Genomic DNA, 27,536 nt, shown 5'->3' on the forward strand with positions numbered 1-27,536 from the left:
ATTGTCAGCCTTGTGGGCCATGCTAAGTCACCAGCAATGTCACTAGAAGCCTGTGTGCAGGCAACTGGGTCCTGGGTCCCAAAGTGTCATTTTCTAGTATCTGAACATTATTCATAAATTGTGGAAAAAAAACCCACAGAACTTGGTATGTATGATCTTCTCTGTTGTAACAGACAAAACCGGTCCACGTTTCATTTCAAGTTGATTACTTTATTTCAATAATGAATATTTTTAAAAGCTGTGTTCCTATAAGAACAATACGTATTCAAATTAAATCAACTATTACGTTGCAGAGTATACATCTGAATGAAGCTACAATAGAAAAATACACATAGCAACCAATGTAGGTAATAGAAGATGTAATACGTGTGTGTATGCTTAAAAATTTTGGTGATTTTGTTTTCTTTAGTCTCTATGTATTTTCTATCCTCTCATCTTTCCTTGCTTCATATTAAGGGACGCTGATTTAAACCTACAATAGATTTAGATGTGAAATGCAATTAACGTACATATTTATAGGTAACTTTTACTGGGCACTTATTAGGAATGCGGTTTCAACCTGGGAAGCATTAACTGTAGTCTACAATGCATAGGCTAAAACTAAAAAAATAAAATAATTAATCAGACACTTAGATGACAGCTTGAAGAAATGGTAAGTTTAAGTAATAAAACAGTGCAATTCAGAAGAGCCTTTTATTTCCCTAAGTGTGGTTGGAAATACCATTGCCACACATTAATTTTAGTAATTTGTGAACAATTAATATCTAACTCTAACTCCGCTATAATTTATTTCTATAAGGCAACTACAGTACAACAGTTAAATGTTCACAGTAGTTTACTGTGAGTTTGCTTTGGTGCACTGCCCTTAATAGGCATCCAGATGTTACTCGGGCAAAAGATGAGCCTATCAAATGTAACACTGCTGCAATACCAAGAGAAAGATTTGAAATTCTAACGCGAGATGTGCAGGACTATCTGAGATACCAGTACTGAAGGGCTCTCTTTCAGAAATTAGACTGACTTGTTTATATATTTATTTACTTATTTATTGTACTGCAAAGTTAACGCTGTTGCAGCAGAGTTTGTGTGAAGCACCGGTGACGTCCAGTGGTCACTTGTGCAATCTTAGATGTTTCTTCTCTGGGAATATCCCTTGTTTCTTAACATTAGTCTAACTCAAATTTGAAATCCTCTTTCTCTCCCTCAACTGCTCTTAATTCTAAAGGTTTGGATGCCATGAGCAATTTGTGGTATGACAAGAAGTTCCTTGTTACTATTGCTCTGCATCGTATTGATTCTACAACATCTGCCCCCTCCCACGCTTCACATACCTTGAACTCCCAATGTTTGGTAAACCTTTCCATGACTGCCTAATCCTGTTATGAAAATAAATTATTCTGTGAGTGAGAGAAGGAAGATTAAAACAAAACAAAACAAAAAAAACAAATCAAAAAAAGTATTTGGATAAACAGTCCTTACAACTTCTGCACATGGTGGATTTTTTTTTTTTAACAGCAGTGTCTCAGAAATTCATTAACAGCAGTGCTCAGTATCCAAGACATTAGCTCTTTATTTGCAATTCTGATGTTCACTAAAACGAAACCAGAAGACTTGAGCTCGGATTAGGTGCTTGGGAGAAATAATGAAATCCAGCATACAGTTAGGGCATCCTGAAGAAGAATGAGTAAAGTCAGAGATCTTGTTACTTCACATAAAATAAGGAAAACATCTAGTAAAGCTACTTTTTGTGTTCCTTTCATTCAACTGTTGGTCAGGGATTGCCAATAGAAGTTTGTATAATCTACTACATGCAGAACCTAATTGGCATTAAGTAATGGATTGCATCTATCTAGGTAATTGTTGCAGTTGTTACTAATTTTAAGGCAGTTACATTATGAAGCAGAGTACATGATCCTTGGATGGCATCTGAGAGCTTCAACGCCTAGCAACTGGTGAACCAGACCGCGATCCAGGTCGGGACCCAGAGCCTCCCTGTGGAGGGAAGAAGAGTTAAGTTAATTAAAAGGTACTGTACATTTGGGGCTATGAATTGAAAAACATCAATCTGTAGTACAACAAAATGTTAAATATTATCTAATGAAAATGGCTTGCAGTGGCCTCTAGTATATTGCTGAATACGATTGGATTTTTCACTTCAAAGAGATGATTGCTTTTCATATGTTTTCACATAGGATTAATTTACTCTCGTTAAATCTCTCATACAGGGCTAGGCAGTCTCTCATGAATTATTTGTAGGTGCGCGTTCTTATTCAGGCCTTCCTAATGAAAGCAATTTATTTACTTGGACATCTTGGAAATTTTCATTTTTATGGCTACCCCTGAACTGTTTGTATACTTAAAAAAACCCCCACAAAACAAAAAACCACACCAAAACCAAAAACTGCAAACCTTGCATACAAGTTGTAATAGTCTCACGTCTGAAAGAATTGAAATGTAATAATTTTATTCTGTAATGTTTATTAGGGTAAATTGTTAATGTGATTGTAACAACCTCAGTCTTGTATGGAAAGCTCAGATGCAAATACGGGAAAAAACTAAGAAAAGATAAAGGGCTGAAACCTGGCCTATTTTTACAAATAATAGAAAACATCAAACTAGGGGGGGAAAAAAAAACCAAACTTGGGACAATTCATAAATCTGCAATTGAGAAAAGCCCTACAGCCGTTTTACAGCAAAGATGATCCAAGCTGAAAATTTGGCGTTTCATTTTTGGAATTTAAGATGAGCCTCATTGGGTATCTTTTCCCGAGGCTTTAGGAACTTTCTAGGCAAACCTTGAACGATACACTTACAACCACAAATGTGAGATAGTGTGGTAATCGTTACTGTAAGCAGCTGATAACTGAACCATTTACTTCAAAAAAATTAAGCATATGTGTACTTTGGGATTTTGTTTTCTGTATTTATATTCCTCTTCTCATCTTTCAGTGCTCCCTCCTTAATTTTACTGAACTGTTTCAAGGAAAATTTAGTGTAATCCCATTAGGTAATTGGCTTTTTTTCCTTCCAAAGTTATCTTAAAGAGTGGATAACTTTTTTATTGTAAAAGACTGCAAAACTATATAAAGAAATCATTATTAATGCCTCCTGCTATAAACAACGGGTCTAAATCAAATGGGCCTGAATAAAACTCTGATATGAGTTCCAAAAGTTATAATGGCTCAGAAAAGTCTATCTAAAAAGTAGAACTGGTATATGTATATCATCAGATATATATAAATCCAAGCTAAAATAGTGGTGATCGTTATGTAAAAAAGAGAATGTTAAATTTTGGGAGAGAATATTATCTGATATTTTCAGATGTTCGAAAGGAATTTTACAAATAATGTCAGTATGTCGCCGTGGTATTGTTGAGGTATCTGAACTCCACTAAAAAGCTACAAGTACACAGCGTGAAAATTAGACTTAAAAGGTAAACGTTCGATTTTTACCTGGGCCTCTGAAGAGCTCATTTTGTTTCTTAAATTGCAACATAAGAATTCTTACTATCTCCTTGGAGTTTGCAAGCTGTCACTTGGTGCTGCCTATGTTTTTGAAAAACAGCCCTACAATGAAAGGTATGTACCCTAAACCATGTAAGAGAGAAAAACATATTTTTGCTACAGGTGATGGTGCTGTTATGTCTCCTGTTGGAGAGTAAGAGTAGTAAGAGTCGGAGGTGATCAGCTCTGCTAATGGGATCTCAGACCTTCTGTCTTGAAGTTAAGATTATTGCTGATTGCGTTCTTCATGTGTGAATAGTATACTAGTTGATTTGTTACTTGTGAATGCTTCACTACCTTCAAGGAAAAATACAGTCTTAGTTAAAGTAGCTGCCAATGGATATGATGCGCTTTTCACATTTCTTTTTCCTGATGTAGAATGTGAAAAATCCTCACGACTTGACTTTTTTTTCCTGTTCCGTTTTCATTTATTAGCTGTGTTGGTGGGGCTGTGCGCTGACTCAAAATGGTGAACTGAACCAGGTTAAAGATAATCTGACCAGATGTTTAGTTTTCATATGACACAGTCTTCTAATTTGCCTGGCTATGTGGTGTGGCAACTCACTGTACTGACATATTGTAGGAGGTCTCCCACCTGGGGTGGGAACAAGCAGGGGCTGTTCAGGTTGTTACTGCATCTCAAGCAAATATTTGTCCAACGCTGCCCCGTACTACCATTCTGCAGCTTATCAGTTCGCTTTCATTTTCACTATTCTAAATAATTTAGCAGCAGCAGCAAGCTGTGTCACCTCATTCATCTTCTGTGTTGCAAGTGACTTGTGAGTTCAGTAGGAGCAGGGATCCTGGTGCAGGTCTTTGTGGGGCTTTGTGGACTTACCTTCTGTCCTGGTGGTACCTGACTGTGTATTTTACCTTTGTTTCCTATCATGTAAGTAGTTACTAGGCCATGAGATAACCTTCTGGTTTATCCAAGCAAATCTAGTTCCTTCAGAAGCCTTAAGGAAATGTGGTTGTTTCAAACGTGGCAGGTTCTGGAGAGGTTTGGCTTCTCTCTTTCCTGGACTCAATTTTTTGTACTTATAGTAAGTTCAATTGTACTTTACCAGTTTAAAGATTTTGGAAAGAGTTCCCTGGCCCTCATGATAGGATCCCTTATGTCCCTTGTGAGCAGATTTATGCTCATAGAATTTTCCGCTTCCTCCATATCCTGGCTTGTGTCCTTCACCACCCTGCAAAGAAAGATTTTTCACATATATTGCAAATTATCGCATTCAAATTATCATATGCACATTGTAATCTTTGTTTGTGATCACTGAAATGTAATACTCAAATGAGAAATGTAGAGGTGGAATAAAATAATCTTTTACATAATAAACAAGGATGAAGGAAAATGTTAGGAAATTATCTGAATATACTCTAATCGGAGGGAAGCACCAATCTGTAAAAGAGGAATTAATAATCAAAAAATGTTACTCGGAAGGTTAACCTGCATGACAAAACTTAAAATGTTCCAATTTCAGGAGTTCTAAGATGTCAAACACGTCAACTAATTTGTGTTCTTCCGATAGTGAAAGAAACGCTTAATGGCTTGAAGGCTTTAATATTTTGTCTTAAAATGCAAGTAATTTACATGTCCATCTCATATGAAATCAAACCTGTGGTAGAGAAGTAGAATTTAATTAGTTGCGAGATAACTGTGGGAAGAACTTGTCTAATAACTGTTTAGGCAGATTGCTTCTTACTGAAAGGGGTTGCACGGAAGAGTGGGACAAAATACTTGAGTTTAGTGACAGTGTTAGTTTTGCAGACTTTACTGTACAAGAGCAATTGGAACTGTGGAATAAGCGCCCTTCTCGTCCCCGCCCGCCCTCCCGTTTTTGTCCTTCCCAGGAAAAGAAAAATGCAGCAGATGAGTCTTCCAGGAGTCTTTAAGGGAAGAGAGCTTTGCCATGCAGTGGATTTTGCCCCCTTCGTGCTAAAGCAAAAGAAATTATCGCTGCAAGGCTGTCAAGTTGCTGGATAAGAGCAAGCAACAAAATTACCATCTTAAAGTGCTGTGGGAGGGGGGAGGAAAGTGGAACAGGAAAAGCAAAATTGAGACAAAACAAAATTATCACGTTGCTGCAGCAGCTTGAGGCAATGGCGCAAGATATGCTTTGGCCTGGTAAATAAAACGGCTGTTACCGAAAGCACATTCATCACCTACCCAGCTAAATCTGGTGAGGGATAATCCTCTTCCCTGTACATGCAAGAAAGAGAAACAATGACATGATGATCACTGTGGAAGGTAGCATCTGGGTGTACCATACACAGAAGAAGATGAAAATGCAGTAAAAGTAATGAAATACTGGCCAGATAACGAGGCAGGAGTTGAAAACAACAATCTGTACAGTCATTCCATGAAACAAAAAAGGCAAAATTCTTTATTATAATTACAAGAACTGACTTCACTAGCCGTGGTTTGCCAGTATTGTGTACTTTAGAAGCCAGCTGAGCTTAGTAAATGTAAGGACAGTTCCTGGTGGGTGAGGCTTGTTTGAAAGCGTTACCTATTATTAGTTTACTACGTAAAGCAATCGCAGCACAAATGGAACATAAAAATCCCTGCGAGTGGCTTTAATTTGTCATGCAGCAAGTCAGGAAGTGCATGGGAAAGAGAACCGTGGCTTCTCCGTCCTAGTCCCTTGCTTTAAATATTCCCAGTGATAACTGCAGATTTTTACTTAGTGCCATTAAAGAAAATGAATCAGGCTAGCAGCTGAATTGGTATAAATTAGCCCACAAAAGGTCTTGGACGTTGCTTGAGCCCCTGAAAACGCTTACCTTTGCTTGCATTGGGGGAGGTGTACGGGGCGAGACCTAAAAACCAACACAAAAAGTTGTAAAACCAAGGCAAAAATAAATGTAGGGAATCATCAAGCCTTTTGCATATTATCTATGAGTTAGTAGGATTAAGTGCTATCTAAGTAGTCGCACTGAGAAGCTCCTCTGCTGCCTTAGGCTTTGCCTAGAACACGCCGGATTTTTGTCTATTTTTAAACAGAAAACATGCCTTAATACAGCCAATGCTGAAGGCGCAAGGACAAAACCTGTAAATGGTGAAGCTGTATAATTGTAATGGTGGTGGTTGAAATCTGACTATGCTAATGGGGGGTTCACCCACTTTCCTTGGAGCATTTCAGTATTGTTTGTGTTTCCAGGTAAAAATTCTTTTTGTACTTGAATGGCATGATGAGCTCAAAGGCACGGTACAATTCACAAGGCTCAAAATAATGGCTAACGATTGGGGAGTACTTGGTTACTGATGGATCCTAAAGAAAATATTTCATTTGAGTGCATAACAAGAAGAGAGGAGACTTACAATGTTCTTGAAGAAGTGGACTACGGGGTTGTCGTCACCAGGCCGGCCATGCTGAGATCTCTGGGGGATGGACCCTACGTGGTGGCTAGCCCTGGCTGCATGTATATCCTGAAAAGCAGAACAGGCATATCGGCGGGTCAGCTAGGAAGGAACGATAATCGGCGACCGTATGAAGAGTCGAGTCATTTTCACCAGGAGTGAAAAGAAGAGAAAAACGCCTTGGAAATCTGCAGAGATTGCAACCTGAAGTTGCCGGTGCTGTGAAGGAACAATTTTTTAATACAGTGGCAAATACAGAGTATGTATATGGGCGTATGTTGTGCATACGTATATGGGTGTACATGTTTTTAACATTACAGCCCAGCGTGGAATTAAACCTGTTACTGAAAGTTCTGATAACAGAAATCTTGTCATTTTCCTTCTTTTATAAGTAGGATCGGAGAATGTCGTTTTAGCAATGAAACCTGAAATGGAGAAAAACTTAAAATGATATTGGGTCATTCTCCATGCGAGAGCAGGAATGGATCGTGTATCATTTCTCAGTTCCCAAAGACTGCATAACACTGATGAACTGCAAGAGCGAAGGGTTTGGGTGTTTTGGGTTGTGGTTTTTTGGTTTTTTTTTTGAATGAGGGAATCAAATGAGACTGATGATACTATTTCCAGTAGGGCTTCCCGAGCAATACAGGAAGTCGTCCAGTAAGCGAAGGTAAAATAAATAACAAAAATAACACGTAGTGAAGAGTGAATACCTTGACTGGTACTTAGAGCATGATGCATCCGTTGCAGTGAAAATAGTGCCAAAAATTCGGTGTAGTTACTGCTGTCTGGAGGCAGTATGATGAAGTTTAAAAAAGGAACTGTTGGGTATGACTGACCCACTTACAGACATCTGCCCATCCTTGCACATGTAGAGGCACAAGGCTTCACGTTCAATGCAGCAGATCTGAAGTATGTTCAATGGGGAACGGGGAAGGTAGGAGAGAATGAAACCAGCAACGGTGCCGCAGTGGTTCTTAGTGTCATGAATTCCCTGAAAACACAATGATGTTATAAGCATCATGTGGATACTAAAAATTTTCATTGGCTTTTAAAGATGAAATAGAAATCCATAGTGAGACAGTAGCTCACATAAGAGCTTCCCTAGTGGCACAAACTGAATGAACGTTTGACTGTAGAACAGTACGGATAGTTACTGAAAAATATACTTTGCTTTCGTCACATATAAAAAACCATCGATAACTTGCCAGGGGAAAAGCTTAATCTGATCGTTGGAGCAGGACTCCTGACTCATGAGCGGTTTGGTGATTTTTTGACAAAGAAGTTAGTATCTATAGCACAGACTTTCAAAGGTTTGAAGAGTCTTTTTGCACTTCGAGTGAAATCTCGTGACATCAGTAGTGTTCAGAATGACCCCGACTGCCTCAAGCTATTACTACTGAAAATGGCTGCGCAGAGATTTACATCTTCTAAGACTCTTGAATAAAAGGTCCCATGAAACCATCTGGTGTTACTGCTCAAAGCTGCTACACGGAAGTTTTATTTTCAAGTGAATGGCGTCAGATCTTGTGATCTTATGTGAATGAAATGGATTTATATTACGTTGGATCAAGCAGAATGAGATGAAATATCCATCTTCATGAGTGGCCTTTTAAGTTACATGATTCTGAGGAGAAATGAAATTCGGATATATTGTTTAGAAGATGAATTTCCTTAAGATAAAAAAAAGAGCCAATGCAGAGAAGTTCAGCTGGTATTTATCAGCATCATTTTTTGCACGCCGATGATACAGAGAGATTTACTGTTTAAAAAACAGGAATTTCTGAATTGTATTGGATCGATGAGATTTCTGTAGGGTCAGGCAGTCGGTCCTGCTTCTACTTCTGCAGCAGCTTCTGCTTGGTCACTAGTTTCAGCGTTGCCAAAATATCCTCTGCTGTCGTGATTGGGAAGAGGGAGCCGGTAAGGCGCCAACACGTTTAGGGCAAGTGCTTCAGCCACGTGTTTGTCTTTTTAATCGGTGTTCAAACGAAGCATTAGTTTGCCTCTGGAACCAGCGGACTGCCTTGCCCTTGGGACGAATAGCGTGATAAATACCGTGGTGTTGCAGATCTGAACGTCCATCTTTAGCAGCAGGATCTGGTTGCTACCTAACTGCAAAACTGAAGCAGAAAACTTCAAAATCAGATTTGATTGCATGTAGCCTGCAACTCCGCAGTGGGCTACGGCTTGCCACCGGGCGATTATCCCAGAAAAGGTGGGATAATAGGTTTTTACAGTTTAGATGAGGTTGAGTTTCCTGAATTTAGCGTTCCGATCAATTATTAGGTGCTAACAGGTTGGCTCATTGAAAAGGTTATCGTGTAGTACATACAAACTTTCTTCTGTCTGCGGTGCCAAACGTCAGCATAGTCTTTGGGTCCCCTTTTAGAGATTATTGGGTAGTAGCAAGTCTGAAGCCATTTTTAGTGATGGTTCTGTATGAGATTAATACCACGGTTTTCCCAGTGTTACAAATAAAGCGCTTTCCTTTCATATTATCATCAGCAAGCTTCATCTGCGGTCAGAGTCTTCCATGTTATTCTCAATTTATGGCAGTTAATTACATGCATCCCTTTGATTTATTGTTAGAATTGTTCCTCCACCTGTAGTTTGTCCTTTCAATTATTTCTGGACTCCTAGGGGCGGGGAGCGAAATCCAGTGGGGTTTTTTTCTGAGATTGCTCACATTCATGATTTGTGAAAATCATTTCCCTCAGAAGAGTGATAACTGGTATCTATAGGTGTTAAAAGTTAAATTTGAATGGATTCAGGCAATGCTTTGCTGAACGAAAAACAAATTGGTTTACGCTGCTAGGATGGGCTACTGAGGTGGCGTTTTATAATTGGACTTTTTTGAATGAGCTCATCTAGTCACTGCAAATTTCGCTGATACATTCAGAAGGCCGCCATTTATCTTTAAATATGCTTTAAGCGCTTGGGGAAAAAAAAAGCATTAACCTTAAAACCTAATAGGAATACAGCAGAGCACCCATGTTCTAGGAATGGGTGACATTTACTTGTTTCTTTGCGTTACGGGTCTCTCTCGCCCGGCAGCTGCAGCGAGCTCTCCCCACACCTCCCGCAGCCTTGTCATGAATTTCAGTCTTGGGAGCATTGCCAGTAAAAAGCAAGCTTGGCTTCCACGTCTGTATGTATGAAATGTACTCGCAAAGCATAATCTTGAACTCGGAGCCCTTGGGTACTGTCTGTGAATTTGAAAGCAAACAGAGGTGCCCTTGAAAAAAAATTTAAAAAATGACAACTTCTAGGGTAACTGAATAGTTTGTAGTCACGAGCAGTCTTTCTTTCAAGAAAATAGGACGGAGGAGAACACTCAGGTTTTCACTGTTCCCAGTTAACTTTTTGGTTGACCTTAATAAAGGATCCCTACTAAGTCAACTCTGCTGTACATTCAAAAAAGCCAAAAAGGAAAGATCCCTTAATCTGAATAGTCAATTATTAGAAAATGTTTGCCAGTGCTGGAAGTTTAAGCAGTGTCATCTGGGAGATCTGCTGACACAGACGTGGTTTGCAACTTCACCGTGAAATGAATAGCTTTCAGGATTAATAATGTAAATAGGAACACTCTTTAAACTGTATGTAAAATACCCACAGCTATTCTGTAACGGGGCGGGATTCAATATTGGAATCCTTTGCAGCTCTTTCTGGTCATGCACAGGGAAGTTGCGTTATTTCACTGGGTCACCCACCTTACGTATTTTGACCACTAAGACAAAAGAAGAAAAGGGAGTAGGTACGTTTCAAGGTAGTGCAAAGAAAGCATATCGGTATTTTAAGTCTTAACAGTAGCTACGCATTGGCGTTGCATTCCCTGTGTTAGCCAGGTACTTTCACATCAAACTAATTAAATTTACTGACACAACCTGTATTAATATTTTGAAAGAGCTGTTGGGGAAAAAAAATTGCCGTTTCTCTAACACAGAAACAAGAATCCATACATAATTCGGTTCGTGCTCCATTTTGGGTTTTGTGCAAGACTGTTGCGTTTCCACTTGAGGTGAAGATCCCCGAGAATGTGCTCTTCAGTGTTCTGAGAGAGCAGGCCTAACCAAGGCTCGCTCTTCATGTTTTCTGTGGCACTTAATAACGGTTTAAGGGGTGTTACCGTCTGTACTGTAACGCTACAGGAGACTACAGAAGAGAGGTCTTGTGGTTTCGATAAATGGAGCGGGCCCTTCTAGTTTGCACATTTGGACACCGTGTCTGATTGATAATCCCGGTTTGTGATCGTACATGCACCTGACTTGAGACATGGTAGGATTGGGGGGATTAGATCCATTTTCATATAAACGCAATTGCAGTTACGTATTCTACGTGTGCCACTTGATTTTGTTTTCAGATTTGATGCAGAAGTGTAAAAAATGTGGTTAAGCGGTAGCGGACATGTTTTAGTGATACCATAGGATGGCACGGTGACTGCGATCTGACTTTGCTTGGTCTAAACATGATCTGTTAGATCATGTGACCCCTAACAAGTAAGGGGGATTTTAAAACGCGTATTGTAAGCTCTCGCTGAGAGCTCTCATCCTCCACAAGTCGATCACTTGCGACAACTAAGGATCGCATACACACATTAATATAAACCTAAAGCTCTAATTCCCAATCGGAGATGATCTGCATTAGTGAAAATAATAGTATTAAGATACTTTTGGCTTGGAGTAGTGAATTTATAGTTTTTCCAATTCCTTTCAGTATCATTATTGTGTAGTTTTGTTACCTACTTTAGGATATGAAATGAAAAGCTAAAGAACATCACATGTTGTTTCTGTCGTGGCAAAATCCAAGTACATATGAAATCTGGGAATAATAGCAGATTTAAGATGTAATCAGGCCAAGTAAGCATTTTTGACACCAGTAAGAACGAAAAGCAATGGACGTTTTCGCAGACTCAGTGGCTTTCGTGGTTTCCAATGGGTTGTCTTCACAAGATACCTAATGAGTTGCTGTGCATGAATTTAAAAGAAATCATACCAAATCTACAACTTTCAAATTCATGTAGAAATGAAAAGTCCATTTAGATTGCCTTAGAAAACCGAACTGTTCCACAACCTACAGGATGTAATGCTCAACCCCCCACTAAGACCTTTGCAACCGTACTGGTAGACTAAAATTAGCCTTTAAGTGTTAAGCGATGAATACTGTTCGTGCTGGTTTGTGGGAAGAGCAAGGTGAAAGGGCAGCGGCAATCGGTAAGCCACTCGGCTCATTTGGTGTAGTCCTTGAAATGGACTCTGACTCCAACTCTAAGTATAAGGAAATTCCTGCCCAGGTTTGAATTTCTGTAGTTCGTACCACTTCAAAGCTGTACTCCAAACAGGAATTGAGACGCATCCTTTCAGTGACTATAGACACTATTTTCTGAAACAAGAGGAAATTTATTCTATACAGTTTGACTAGAGCAATCATGGGAAATCTGACAGGTGCTGGCATACAAAAATTGCTTCATCTCGGGCTTTGGGGGGTGCTGTGTACGTGGGGCTTTGTGTTGCTGGGCCTAGCTGGCACTGCGTCAGAGCCTTCCCGTGCTGTTACCGAGCGTCTCATCAGGCAGGGGTAGAACAGGTAGCACATGTGTAACGTGAGGGTGTATTTCTCCACGCTTATTCTAGTAGCACTATACCTACTGTCAACATGCACTGCTAAACCAGAGCTGTGTTATACGGGTGGCGTTGCTTCCATTTTCATTCACGTGCAACCCGAGTACCGATTTGCTCTTGGTGAGGGTGCTTGTTCCAGGCTGTTCACAACTTACTGATCTTACGAAAAGCAACGGGAATGCTGGCATCTTCCCCACGTGCTGGTGTGACGGTGACATAAATAATCAGCTAATTCAGCAGGCTTTTTCGAATCGCTTTAGAAAGGATGACCCACACATCCTTGTAATGGTACTGTTAATGTTTACTCATGTGGAAATAAAGGCAGAAATGAAATGACTTGCTGAAAGTTACAGAGCAGCATTGGTAGGAAGAGAGATGCAGAGTCCAGGGGATTCCGCTTCCCAGCGTTGCGCTGAGATCGTGAATATAATCTTTGTCTAGAAATGGGTGATGAACAGAAAGAGAAAGAATTCTTAGCAGAAAGAGGGGAATAAAAAACACAGGAGGAAGGAACAGCGATGACTGAAAAGTAAGAAACCCAAGGAAGATGAGACGAAAGACGGCACGAAGAAGGAAACAATGGAGAAGACTGACTGTCAAGAGAGGTAACTGACCATAGATAATCCAGAGCCACATTTCTCCATAACCCTCTTACTCCCTTGATGGTCAGGGTTCACAAAATAGAAGGCGAGAGGAAAGAATTGCTGGGGGAAAAAAGAAGAATCAGGACAGTTGTTCGGGACAGTAGTTCTGTTTTACGATGGGTCCCGAGTGGGAGACCGGTGCCACCATACCTTCTGGGTTCTTCTCCATGTCCAGTTTATTCCGTTGTTGTGACACTTGGTTAATGGTTTCAGGAGCAAAACCTGACGCTTTAATTTACCTTTGCTTTTCTGAAGCATTTTTCTGCCTAGCATTAATCACTTTATTCAAATATTCTTCATGATAGAGGGTCTTGATCTGCTTGGACATAGTCTCTGGTGCATATTCAGTATTGTTCTCCGTGCCGTTTTATCAAGTCGGTCTCAGTCAGAGAATGCCATAGATTAAGCCTTGTTGAAATTACCCACCACAGAAACGCAGGCTAAAGCTTTGGTCTGGGGGTTTCTTCAGAACGATGGCTCCAGCAGAAGAGAGATTTTTGGCTAGCAGGTATTCTCAGGGAAGTTTCCAGGGTAGCTTCTGCTACCAACAAACTTCACAGCCTCAGGGACTTAACTGCACACGGCCAAGAGATGGAAGGCATCACGAATTAGTATTCACAATGATAAATTTCTACTGATAAGACTACCTAGTTGGTGGAGATGCAGCTGTTGGTGCTGCCACGGCAAAAGAATGTAACGTGGTTACGGCTATCAGTAAGAAAGCAGAAATTTGTAAAAATTTTACAAAGGCCCGTTGCCTAGTATTTTCATTTAGTCAAGAAACTCATACAGTAAACAAGATGATGATAATCATTTGGGAACCAAAACTATGAATACCAGGTGTACACTATTGCTTTACAGCTGCTGACCAGAAATAAAGAGGAGAAAAATGTTACTACAGCCTTAATTTCCTGAAATACACACTTCATCTCTCAGGCTGCCCACGCCCATCCACCCACACACAAAAACTATTTTATCAGTTTCCATCTTTGAAGGGACTGGCCCAATTGTCTGTCTTTTCTGCCTTTAATTGGTAAGAAAATGACAAGCTAAACTCTCGTACAGCTTGTTAAAAGTATTATTGCCTACATCAGCACAACTTACGGGGAGAGTATAATAGTGAGAGAGTTTAATATGAGGAAATAATTAGAGATGGCACAGTTGATAGCGTACGTTATTGACACAAATACTGTCACTCAGAGGTAAAATTTCCAATGATGTAGTCAGTATAAATTGGGGGGGGGAACAACCCCCCCCAAAACCTGAAGCTTGTGCAGTTTCCAAGGCATGTTCGTCACACAATGTATCAGAAACGAAAAAGTAGATGCATCATGAACGAAAGGCAGAACAGAGCTAAGGACCTTCTTGGGTCTGCAGCAGCAATTCAGCGTGGTTCATGAACGCTTTTTAAATTGCTCTGTAAGAAATTCGGTAAGAGTACCTGAAAATGGCAGTGGGGGATTTTGTGTTAGTTCAGAAATGAAATCCAGTAACTTCAGAGTAAAGTGAGTAACGGAACACGTCTGTCTAACTGGAGACCATTTCAGGAACGAGGCGAGAGATTTTCCATCAGTACACAAAGTGTAAGCCAGCAATTGTCGCTAATGATGCGTGATGATGAAGGTACAAAACAAGGTCAGGAAAAAACCCAATATATTAACTTTTGCCTCAATTTTCTATTGGGCAGTGTTTACCGTTCTGCAATCTCAAAACAGCTGAAGAACAAAGTCAGTCATTAATTTTGGCATTCGAGGATGGAGAGTGCCAAGGATAATGCAGTTCTTCATTTGCAAGGAATTAATATATGTGATATTAAAATCTGTTATATTGGGTGTTTTCTATAAAGCAAGTTATTTGTAAATTTGGTTCACCCGCAGAGAAGTAAACACAATGAGAAGAACTTAAGTGTTAGGTAGAGAAAAGCCTCGTGCTAAATTTTGAATACATCCATTTGACCTTCTGTATGTGAGTGTTGGGGTTCCCGCCTGCCCCTCCCACTCGTTTAAGCCAGCACCCCCCGGGTATATCATGGTAAAATTAAATCTGGACTTTATTCTCCGCCGGGCTGTGGTACCGCGCAGCTGAACAGAGGAATGGCCGCAGAACAGCCCAGGCCGGTTCCTACTCATCGCTGCCTCTCCAGGGGCCACGGCTCTGCGCTGCCGTTAGGCTGAGGCCCAGGCAAAGCGTACCGGCAAGGCTGTGACTTCACCGAGCGCTCAAAAGAACCCTTGGAGCTCTTCTTCAGAGCACCCTGTTAGCTCTCTCTTAAACAGATGATTATTATTATTATTGGATCATACTGGCAGGTAGAAGAATCTAGAAACAGTCTAGCAAAGACTGAACTGGAAGAGACCGTTAGAAGTTTAATGAAAAGGGGAAATCTTTTGCTGTAGACTGATTTGAAACAGCGATCTTTAAAACGCTTCAGTTGATTAATTAGTATTCTAGCCTGAACACGTTACTAAATACATTTCTGAATTTAAGAGGCAAAAGACGACTATCTAAACAACAGTAAAAGCAGTGAAACACACAGGCTTTTCCTGTCCACCCAGTCATGGTTTTCCCTCCAACTTCTAATACAAACCAGCGAGCCCCGACGCCTTTGTCCCATTTCTGAATGAACCTCGCCCCGCATCCGCAGTGAGCCTGGGCACAGGGCATCGCCAGCGCTTTGCCGAGAGCTAGCGCTTGCTCTCGCACGGCATTTAACCCCAACTTCCTCTTACAGTTTGTAGTAATTGCTTCAAGCAGCAATTTCTTTGAAGATGCAAGAGATGATTAGCTGCAGTGCATTAAATAGGGCGTTAATTATTACGCATGTACAACACGTATATGGTTATAGGCGTGTTAAACGAACATGTCGGAGTCGATCCTATGTCATGTTGGCCCCCAAGGCTTTCACTCGCCCCGTGCCGTGCGGTACTCACCTGCTGACACTTGCGTGTTTTGTACAGGGTACTATTTTTTAAAACAGCCAAATCTAAAGCGCTCGGAGGCCTACTGTACAAGCGAAATGAGCTTTAATCAAACTGGCAATTCTGATACACGGATTCATTTTTAGGTCATTCATCATGCGTTACTACCTGCTATGAAAAAGAGAGGCCAGATTCAGTTCCCATTATCATAAAGCGAGAACACTGCCTTTAGCGGCTCCAGTTATTTAAAACCTAGTCGTTTCCTTACAGAAGGCAAGCTTCATTCATTTCTGTCCAATACCCTGTTTTAGCTGAATTTTGTAGAAAGACGTACAGCCTCTTCTAGTGATCCGAAACCCCATCGCATGCTATGAAGTACTTCGTTGCAACTTCTGTTAATGGATTAAAGTTTTTAAAACAAATTAAATCATTAGTACACCAGTTTTGGCATGTAAACATTTTAATGAATACATAAAGCACATATAAAGCAAAAGATTAAAACAAAATTATTGTTACAACCACTGTAAACTATATAAAAAATTTTTTTACAAGCATATTGCTTGCACAGCAGGTTTTACAAAACAGTGTATCACGAGCAACACCACTCCCTGAAAATGAAAGACTTGGAAATAAAAATCACAGTAAGTATTTACTTAAATCACATCATACACTAGTCGGACTAGCATTGATTTAACTACTTTTCAAAGTCTTCATGGTGCTGTAGTATACATTAAAGCTCGCACAAGAAATGTGACTAGAGTTCAAGCACAAGAAGAAAAAAGGTGCCCGGATATTGGGCCGATTTATCGGTCACCACTTTGAACTGTGGTTCCCAAGCCGTTCGCCTGTGCCTGTTCACCGCAAACCCTTCTTGAAGACCCCCATTACGGCGACTGCTTCACTCTGGGCTGGGTTTGGAGCTGCTGACCCCAAACCCCGGTTCTGCTCAACTGGAGAAAAACTTCAGCCCGATGCTCCTCATACCTTGTTACCTGTCTGTAGGAAGGGGAAGCCCCACGTCCACCTTCCATACTTCTTGCACCCAAACACACGCACACACATATGTATATAGAGGGAGAAAGAAATACGGGAGCAAGGGTTCATACAGGCAACAGGAGAACGTTACAAGATCGCATACAAAACTGAAGCAGAATGTAAGAGAAAAACGGATTTAACCTTTCACCACGTCTGGCCTCAGCCTGTTATTTCTGTCATTCACAACATTTTGGTCTGTTGCGTGTGTGTCACAAATGTAGTTTAAAGTTTAGTACGTTAATGCATAATGTTAAACCGGGACAAAAAAGTTCTTTTTTCACAATCCAAACTTCAGTAGGAATATAAAAAAAAAATTCGTAAACAAAAGAATTACAAAAGCATAAACAACTGCGTAAAAGAAACAAAATAGCACTGGGTACATAGTGAAGTTGAATACAGGCTACTGTCTAGGAGGCACAAGAAAGATTTGATCATTTTAACAAACTCGCTTATACGCTTTACAAGTGTTTAGATAAATATTCTATAAAGATTAGAAAGGGAATAATTTATAGTTGCACTACTGTCTTGCATGCTTTTTAAAATGTCTGCACCACAGTTTCTTTCTGTCACCCTTTAAAAATCTTCTTTAATGCAATACAATTTAGGCTGTGCACAACGATAGTTTTGTTGGGAATATTCTACCTTAAAAAAATTTCTTGAAAGTACAAAATTCAAGCTGGTTTTGATTGAGTTTCAGTTATCTAAAATCTTGATGGGGCAGGGGGAACAATGGCAAATGCGTTTGCTGCCCCTCAGAGGAGAGGAGTACTTCTGTACATTCCAGTATTTCTATTTTTATTTACTCCCACGGGACTCCCGTGCACTCTAAATTTAAACTTCAGAATTCCAGGGTAAGGGAGAACCCTCTCCACGGGAGAAACGGAGGCCACGAAACAGTCCCCGCTTTGTTCCTACCCCACCTTTCCGTACACAATAGTGAATCTTTTTCATTAACGTACTTTTCAGCTATGGCTGTAAGATTGAAATGCCTCCACAAAGAATTTATAATGCGTTCTCCTTGAATGTCAGCCCTGAATCTTTACAAAGAGCAAGTGTTGTCTTTGCATTCCAGCGCTTGCTGGTGTGGGTAGTTGAGATACACGCTCCCACTGGGGCACGGGCTGGCGGAAAAAGGAAGATGGCAAGAAAGGCAGCTGCAGAATTGCTTTGAAATGTTTCAAAAATCAATCAGAAACAAGTGCAAGCAAATAAACAGCGCAGTCCCAGGAACTTTTCAGTTCCAAGCCTTTGAAATTAACCCTTTAAGGTGCTTTTCATGGTACCTTATTTACCAAAGGCCTGTTTACTTAGTGGAAAACTGCCAAGGGACTTTATTCATATTTCAGCTCATCCATGAACGCCTTCATCATCTATCAGTACTCTGACACTCTACAAAATTCATCAAGTGACAACCATCCAGGTTTTAAGCACAAATAAGACTATTAGCCACCTAGATTTCCTCTGTACACACATGTATAAATAAATGACACCACAAGCCTTCCTTGATACAAGAAACCAAAAGGCATTGATTCAAAGGCTAAATAAATAATAGTTGAAACAACCGTCTCTGCCACTTGCTCAATATTTTCCGCACTGAAACCCTCCTACGATAGAGCTTCCTAGGACAGGTTTTCATGCATCAGCATTATCCTTGTGTGAAATAGTGCTAGAGATGCTTTGGCACTGGAAGTCCTGACGTGACTGACTTTTGCCAAGATAATAAAACTTCTCTGTGCTTCTGGCTAAGATCTGCAAGTCAGAAGTCTAATTTTATACGTAGCTGTTCTTAAAAAAAAATTCTTCTGCTAGGTTAAAAAAAATGTTAGAATTGTCCATAATTCTGTACTGTTTTGCAGACATTTAAGTGCTTCAAAATAGCAGTTTACTGAACAGCAACAGAGATCAGACAGATGATATCCTGTCCTCTCGTACACAATTACGTAGAGATCTGTAGAGAATCACAGCGATTGTGTTCGCACCAAACGATAAAATACAGAATCTGTACAACTTGCAGCCATTTTTTAGTCGTCACTACCAAAAAGTGAGTTGGTTGGTTTGTTTTATTGCTAAGCAAGAACGTACATACCTCTGTATATTCTGTATGCAGAATCCAAGTTTTTGGTAGTTTCCTTGGTGTACAAAGAGCATTTCATACACTATTTTTTATCGAGTAACACAGTATAGGAATAAAACAGCAAGAGTTGAGCTAGCCAGCCAGGTTCCAGAAAATAGCAGTGTTGGGAACAGTCTCTGATATTTGCAGTAACAGTAAGAAAAGCGGTTTTCTTCATTCTCACAGCAACTGCCTGTTGCGTGTATGAACATTACATACCTACAGAAACGACTGCGTAATTGCTAAATCTTTGTCACAAGCGTTATAGTCCCCAGTTCGTAAATGTGAGAAACAAAAAGACCGAACTACACAGCTTGCTCAGCACTGGCTACCAAGTGTGAGCAGCTTCTGGTTTTAAGTTTCTCGAGTATTTTTCATCCAGTGGTCTAAACATTACAACAACTCTTCGGGGAAGGGCTATTATACATTGTGCTTCCAAGTGCGGAGCTGTGAAGTACGCTGACAGCCTGTAGCTGTCGTATGATCACAGAGCAGTTTTAAACCACAGGGTACTATGTATCACGTCCCAGTGCAACACCACGAGACGGGCCGGTTTGGGAAAGCTGCACGCGCTAACCCATCCCGGCAAGCATCACAGGTTAGAACTGTTAAACAGACAGCAAAGGTTGTCAAAGGTTATTGAAAAATTTGAGCCCAACCAGCAACTAGGAGCATTGCTTTTTGCAACACACAGCTTGAGCAACTACATCAAACAATCTATTCAGCTAAAACAAAAGTTTTTACAGCCCTACAGTAGTTCCATTCAAATGCTTATGCAGTGTGTGAACACACAAACACAAGACTCCACTTATCATTTACACGGCAAAGGGTACAGTGAAAATATTTTAAACTTTGCCACTCAAACAATAGTGAAGTAACGTGCCATCTGCATAACTTATCAGAGAAGGCGGGTTAATCCTGGAAAAGGAAAGAATTCAAGTAATACCCTTTCATTAATACCTTGTTTTTCAACTCATAATGAAGAAATGATTCGTTACACAATTTCTCACATGAAATGCTTGGAATATAAATCTTCACTTCTCACCAGAATAAAGCAGCTGGACTATTTTGTACACCTGGGATTCAGGATAATATCTGTCAAGCCATCTCCTCAGCAATGCTATCAACTGACCTTAAAACATGCTCTTGCGCAAGCAGGCTGAGAATCTGGCCTCAGTTAGAGCCAAACTATCTAGAGATTGTCTTGCATTTAGTACTCTCATCCAGCTCCGTTTTGCAGATATTTAAGAACAAGACACAAAAGCAGACTGAAGTTTCTCTAAATGGCACAGCACACAAATGCATACAATGCACCACATTCAATGTTAGTAAAAATTCCTCTCAGTAATGTTTCTAGAGCCACCTGGATTTCTAATACTCCTTGATACTACCCAGAATAGCTCCTCTTGTTTCCCAGATCTATGCTTTTTTGTTGTTGTTGTTTTCAGTTTAAAGCCAAGCATTAAGTTACACACCTGCAAGTACCGTCTCGCTGGCTAAATCAACTCTTGCATTAGAGCAGTTACACCTTCCTTTTAGTCCCACCCTTCCTGTTTAATTGTACTTTATTTTGCTGTAGCTGTGCAGTTCTCTATTCCTCAGAGCTCACCTTGCCCGAGCCCCGACGGGGAACGTGTCTTTCACCTCCAAAGAATCTGCCCAGCGAGTCAAGTAGACCCGAGTCTCTGTGCCTTGGAGATCCATGTCTAGCGTGGTCTGTAGTGCTCGCAGATGCCATTTTTGATCCGTGTCGGAAAGAAGAGCGTTTTTGTGAAGCCATCAAATCCGAATTCTCTGAAGCTGCTGCACTGTCCTCTTCGATGGTCTGTAGCTCGTCTGACTCTGAGGGCCGATCTTTGAAGGTGTTGTCTTCTCTTCCTGGGGCATCTCGGGAAAAGAGGCGGATCAAGTGGGGGCGACCAGTCGTGTCAGCTGGGTTGGCCTCGGGCCAGGCATTCTTCGGGTCTGCTGTGCCTTTGGAGTCTGTCACCGCTGGGCTCTTCGTGGAGGTCCCATTGTTCTGGTTCACATCTGCCTCTCCTGCAAACAACAAGGATGAGATATGAATACAGGCCTGTGAAAAACAGCCCTGGAACAATGCTGCTTTCTTTCCCTTGCCTTGAGATGCTCATTTCATACAAAACCCGTAATATGTGCAGTTGTAATGGAACTATGTTCTCTACCAGCCTTTAAGAACATTAAGCTATCTTGGAACCGAAACCAGGACGATGTTCTCACACAAAATTTGCAGTAGTTCTAGGTGTTTTTTTAATTAAACGTATTTGTAAACAGATCAATTTGTTCGAAGCACAAGTGAAACTAACTTTATTTACATGGAAGGCTTACTGATGAGGCAGCTTTCAGTTACAATGTCTGAACAATCAGAATTCCCGTACTTTCCCTTGAGGACTGCAACTAAAATGTGCTGCTCTTCTCCAAAACGGGGGAGGGGGGGGGGGAGTAAAAATAAAAAATTAAAGCAACGTTGCAGGACTGTGCCTTCTCAACTGCATGTTCCCTCTCCACGATGTCAGAGCTTTTGTACCTGGAGGTTTTGTCCCCGTTTGGAATCCCTCACTGTAACTTCAATACCAAGCAAACAAGTGTAACGAGGGGAGGTTTTTTCCACTATTTAAATTGTCCTCACTTCAAAAAAAAAGCAGAGAACACTAAACTGCAATTTCTGCTTGGCTTCCCATGACAGTTTTTCTCCATGTATGATCCTGGCACTCAGCGTACAATGTCCTAGCTCTGATACTGAAGGCCTAGAGCAAAACTGTCTGATTTGCATTTAGTGCTTGTGAGAAGTGACAAAAACAATGATTAGAAACCGATGAGCTTCTAGCCAAGAAAGGCGCCGAGACAGACCTCTGTGGTGTAAGTGAAATGTCTGCTGCCTTCTCCACAGTTGTGTTCTGATGCACTCCGTAAAATATCTGAAAAGAATCAGTTGTAGCACACTTCACCATAAACCTGTAGTAGCTCCTACCAGTGACAAAAATATTTATGGAGATTTTTTTATAGTCTATCCCATTATTCCTACTGTTCTAAAGGAAACTGCATCCACTGAGGAATAGTCTTGCCTCCAAGGAACACTGAAAGAACATTAGTAGGTCACTGCTTGAGAAGCAATCTTCAGAGCAGACACCTCCCACACACTCACTCCGTGTCAGAAACGTTTTTTGGAGTTAACGGGGCTCAAAATTTCAGAAATAAGTTACAGTTAGTCATATGTTACCTTTAGGGTCTTCTAATTACCTCATTAAATCCCCATTTGATTTGGTCCTTGTTGCCATGGGAGGGATAGGATCTGGCAAATACTGTTACGTTTTCAAAGTACTCTGGGCTCAAGTACTTTGCTGATTCACCAGAGCAATTTTAGACTTGACACAGTAATTTCATATGATTTCGCCCACCCACAGGGCACTGAAGAAACCTTTTCTCAGGCTGAGAATAATTCTGAAATAATTTCATGGATAACGACATAAGACAGTAATGATGGCCTCTGCAACTTCCTCCCCCCCCCCCCCCCCCCCGCCTTCTGTTAAAACTACCCAGAAAATGTTGAAGAACTTCAAGAAAATTTTCATTGGTTAAAACATCTGAAAGTATTTCTCGGGAATATAATTATTTAACCAATGCTAATTGTCACTGAAGGAAAACATTTGCTGGCAACTTTGGGATTTTGGTTTTCCTGAAAAGATACTTTCAAACTTATTAGAAACTACTAAAGCCCCCAAATGATTTTCTTAATCGAGCAAAAGAGAAAGGAACTAACATGGATATATGACACATTCTAAAACTGCAAAACATTTTAAATAGCAACTCTAAGCCTAGATTCTATACCATAAGACAAATCCATTCAAGGACAGAAAAAGAAAAACAAACAAAAGAGCTATTGTATTTCATTAAATGCATTAACAAAACACCAGACCATCTGCATACTAATATTTTTTACAACAGTTGTTCTTTGTGTCACTGAATATGGGTATTGGTAAGCAACAAAGAAGGGTATTTGTGCCACAAAAGTAGCTTCTCCCAATGCATACGCAGTGAGCTATAAAGTATAAATCCTTCTGTACGCTTTATTTCAGTAATCAAAGCACACATTTAAGTTTTCCTCTAGATTTTCTGCATGCTTAAGTCTTCTCTAGTATTTAAAAATATCTAGCAGAGAGATATTGTTAATATTTGAGCTAACTAATCAAAGTCTTCAAGTGCATTTGGAGAGACAGATCACTTTAAGAATGTCTTAAGGATATCCAGAATTAATGAAGCATGTAAACATATGCTTATTCGTTCATTTAGAAACAAATATTTAGACTTCTTCTAGTAAAATCCATTATAAATGCTGTGCATATGATACTGATAATCTTTTTTTTGTTTCTCCCTGCAAGATGAAGCTCTCTTGTTAAAACAGAGTACCCTTCCTATACCCTATCGCTTGTACAAGAGAAAGCTGCTGAGAGAGGAAGAGGTCTTCAGGCATTGTTTGGGGGTTTTTTTAAACCCTTGTAAAATGGGTTAAAGAGTAAGTACAGCAGAATGCATTGCCATAGGCATTACCAGAAGACTATTAAAGTGTCGCCTATTTACGTTTAAGTGAATAAAGTCATTGAAAGCTGCGCAAGTGAGAGCATGGGAGAAGCACATCCTTGCTCTAGCCTAAAAGCAGCAGGAGGAAGCCAGACGCCGAGCAGGGATTTGGCACTCCAGGCGTGGCCGAGGACCACTCCCGAAGGCAACACCACCATTCCACTTCCCCTCACTCTGTGCAGCTCTTGAGCCTGCAGCTGGCACAGTTTTCCCTGTGCGCGTTGGTCAGAGTGAACAAAGCCATCTGTTCCCTGTATACACAGTGACTCCCAAAACGAATGAATATACATGGACCAAAAATTCTGAACAGTCTGTCAATGAAACAAAACAGAAATTCCAAAGGTGCTTTCAATAAAACAATATTAAATCCAACCCTCCATTGCCTTTAATAGGAGTTGGGCCACATACAAGTTTTTTTCAAAACCACTGTGCCTTAATGCTCAATTTGACATTAATAGTTTATCCCATTTCTTGAGAATCAAAATAACACTTTTACACAAGCCTCTAATTGGCTGGGATGTCTCAGCCCCGTGGTTCAAACAATAGCTACTGTCAAGACCATGAAAACCTCTTTTATACAAAGTACGATCTCTGATGGAGAGTCCTTGGATACAAATACCCTTCTCATGGGTTGCTTGGTAGAGTAGCTCTATGATAGTCCCTCCTTGTGTATATAGAAGTCTGTAGTCTTCTTCCATACAGAAGACAACCTAGAAAGAGGTTGTTAAGCTAAGAGTTTTAATGTGTTAAGTTTAAAAAAAAAAAAAAAAAAAAAAAAAAAAAAAAAAGGATTACAAGTTTTTCATCTCCTCCCACCCCTTTCCAGTCTTGCTTTCTTGCAGATACTTGTAATTCCTCTCACATTCTTATTGCTGCTCCCTCTACAAATGCTGTAAAATAAACAAGGAAAATGAAGCTGATAAAAGCTGAAGCATATTCCCCTACTTTGGCTTCTCAAGAGAGGCTTAGTACAACAGTCACAGCATATTGCAAATATTGATTGTAATAATACATGACAGCAGCTTAAATATTTGTATGAAATCTTAAGAATTAAGTATTATTTACTCATTACAGACACCAGAAAGTACATTAATCAAATTTATAACACCAAATATTTAATATATTTTATGGTAACTACAGATTGCTGTGATGATTACTAATTTCCTTTTTCTTGGCCTTCTTTTTGCAGGGTATGAAGATGAAAGTTATCTCACTTAACTTTAGGGACCTTTTGAATCAATTTTTCATTTTAGCTTAAATCATGTATGTTTATAAAGCAGTGCTCTTCAGTATATGAAATATAATGTGTATTTGCCCTTTTCTACTTTTTTTGTCCTATTTCTTCTATAAGACAACAACTGGATAGTTTAATGCAGTAAAGTTCTCAATTCTGAGTCAACTATATGTCAGTATGTTTACTGAAATGCTGGTACTAAAATATTACGTAAAACCTCTGGACTTTTGCACTGACTTACCTGTTTTTAGTCACTTGAGCAACAAAGGTTACACCTAAAAATTACTCAGCTTTGTAATGCCTAAGATTTCAAGATCTTCAGTAAGCTGTAGTAGTAAGGCATATGTGCAATGTATTAGTAATAGTTTGCCTTGCATTATTTAAGAGGCTGAAAACCACTGTTCCGGAACACGTGGCTTTCAGTAACATTCATGGGTAATACCAAGACATTTGAAAGAAAGAAAAGGACAGAAAAAACACGTCCATCATCACTACGTATGAGCTGCAGTTGAAGATGTCTGGGTTCCAACTCTGCGTTAAGATAACTGTTTCCCAACATTTTGCCCTTCCTTTTTATGCAGTTAAGTTCTCTAGAAAAAGGACCTTAAGGAATTGTTTTGCAGGAAGTGTAGCATAAGGCACTGCTGGGAGCCCTAATTCAACTCTGGCTTTGAGTCTGTCATACTGTCATGAAGTCACACACTTCCATTTTTCCTGCACTATCACGCACCTCGCTTCAAACTCTAATGTTCCTGAGTAGATGGGACAATGGAGCTTTGGGTGTGCGTGTAAATGAGGAGTCTGGACACGCAGCGGTAAGTACACACTGTGACCTACTACAAAAGCCAGGATCAAATAAAAATCAGGCCAATTTAACACTTAATTTCCTTGGAAAAAGGATCCAACTATTTGGTGCTCAGCTGTATCAAGTATCAAAGGCAAGCGTAGCGAAAACTGTTCATCCTGCAGACCGGTGCAGGTCATCTGTCAGAAACACCAAGGCCAGTCCTGGCTTCCAGCCAGAGCTCTACCGCTGAAGATGGCACCGAGGAGCGCTGCACAGCTTAGCATGCAGTGGGAGCACCCGCTGATCAGACTAAAAGCAGAAAAGGGGATGAGAGAATGGGTGCAAACCAGTAAACTGGTGCAGAGAAAGGTTCAGCGAACAAGTCTACGGATCTCCTGGTCATTTGCTGAGCGGCTGCAGAAAATACAGGAGTCATCCGATCAAAATGCTTGAGGCGGTTCCACTCTCTCCCGTGAGCACCAGTGAGAGGTACAATCCAGCTCCTGGTCTGGGCTTTTACTGCAGCGCAGCTCACAGCAGAAGGGAGTGCCTACAGCCATTAGGCTTCACTACATAAGTACTTGGGAGAAGGAGGAAAGAATTATGTCTGCATTGTTAAATCTGAACTGCAAAGCTTGATTTATCCTCATTATGCTAAGACACTGCAGACAAAAAATGGCTCTCAGCCCGACTTCACTAATATGGTTAGAAGGCAATACGCCATCAGACATTTCACTTCACAGATCTAATTACTGGGTTTGTCTGATGCTTGTCAAACTGTTGGAAATAAATTTTGAACAAATATTTCTGTTTGGAAATAGATGGCATGCAGCATAATTGTGAAACAAACAGTTGGTCATAGCTGAAGACAACTAGAACCGATCTGCTGGTGCATTTAGCCTTTACACAAACGTTTTTCCAGTTTGCTAGCAAAACGAATGCAGAAAGAAATGCCTGTGTCTCTCATAATACAGATTCACGTGAGTTTAACACTCCTACTGTAGTTAGCCAAGAGACCACTTCCATTACAGCTCGCTCTCATCCCTCCCTCCTTGCCACAGCTTATCACTTCTAGGGAAAAAATTCCACCCAAAGGCAAATTTTCTCTGTAGCTTCAGAGTAACTGAAGAAAGAGTTATTTTTCTGCACAAGAAGCTCAGCTTTTTCTATGGGCTAATCAAGCTGTAGACCAAACCTCCACAAAGATGAGAAGCCATCTGCTAAGCATAACACATACTCCTTTGACTTTCCTCCGTCACTGCATACATTAGACATTATAGAGCATATGAGGCTCTTATCAGACAAGAACGAAAGGTTGCGAAGGTGTTTCCATTCCATTGATGAGTCAAGTACACTTCTAAACTGATCTGATGAAGCAGTGAATAAGGGGTCTGTTGTGGCACAATTTTCCTTACAATAAACCTTAGTACTAAAAATATAGTAGAAAATAGAAAACAGTATGAAAAAAATAAGTGCAATTCCTCTCACTTAATTTCTGATACTAACCTAAAATGTATTCCAGATCTGCTGCGGGGAAAAAAAAAACCCACCCCACCTCAAACTTCTGACATACTTTGGCATCAATTCACAAGTAGCTGTTTTACTAGGTAAGACACCCAGTAAAATCTTTCTTGAAATGACTAGCAACCTTCTTTCCAAGGGGCTAGTCAATGAAAAACTTGCTGGCTGCCAAAGGTGTCTGTAACACTAGTGCTGTTCTTTCG

The 27,536-nt window shown here is 40.3% G+C and overlaps 1 protein-coding gene across 2 annotated transcripts in view; it reads right to left on the reverse strand.

The window, feature by feature from the left end:
- Positions 1-189: 189 nt before the first annotated feature.
- MBP (myelin basic protein) overlaps positions 190-27,536 on the reverse strand; it is a 125,037-nt gene continuing 97,690 nt past the window's right edge. Inside the window, exons 4-9 of one of the 2 annotated variants that reach the window (XM_076330104.1) lie at positions 20,805-21,235; positions 6,826-6,933; positions 6,288-6,323; positions 5,671-5,703; positions 4,568-4,693; positions 190-1,992 (exon numbers count right to left, since the gene is read on the reverse strand). In XM_076330104.1, coding sequence (XP_076186219.1) covers positions 1,936-1,992; positions 4,568-4,693; positions 5,671-5,703; positions 6,288-6,323; positions 6,826-6,933; positions 20,805-21,235 — 791 coding nt within the window. In that variant the 3' untranslated portion in view covers positions 190-1,935. The remainder of the gene's footprint in view (positions 1,993-4,567; positions 4,694-5,670; positions 5,704-6,287; positions 6,324-6,825; positions 6,934-20,804; positions 21,236-27,536) is intronic. The other variant, XM_076330106.1, reaches the window with a different exon arrangement.

The sequence above is a fragment of the Aptenodytes patagonicus genome, chromosome 2 (assembly GCF_965638725.1).
Source record: "Aptenodytes patagonicus chromosome 2, bAptPat1.pri.cur, whole genome shotgun sequence".
Lineage (NCBI taxonomy): Eukaryota > Metazoa > Chordata > Aves > Sphenisciformes > Spheniscidae > Aptenodytes > Aptenodytes patagonicus.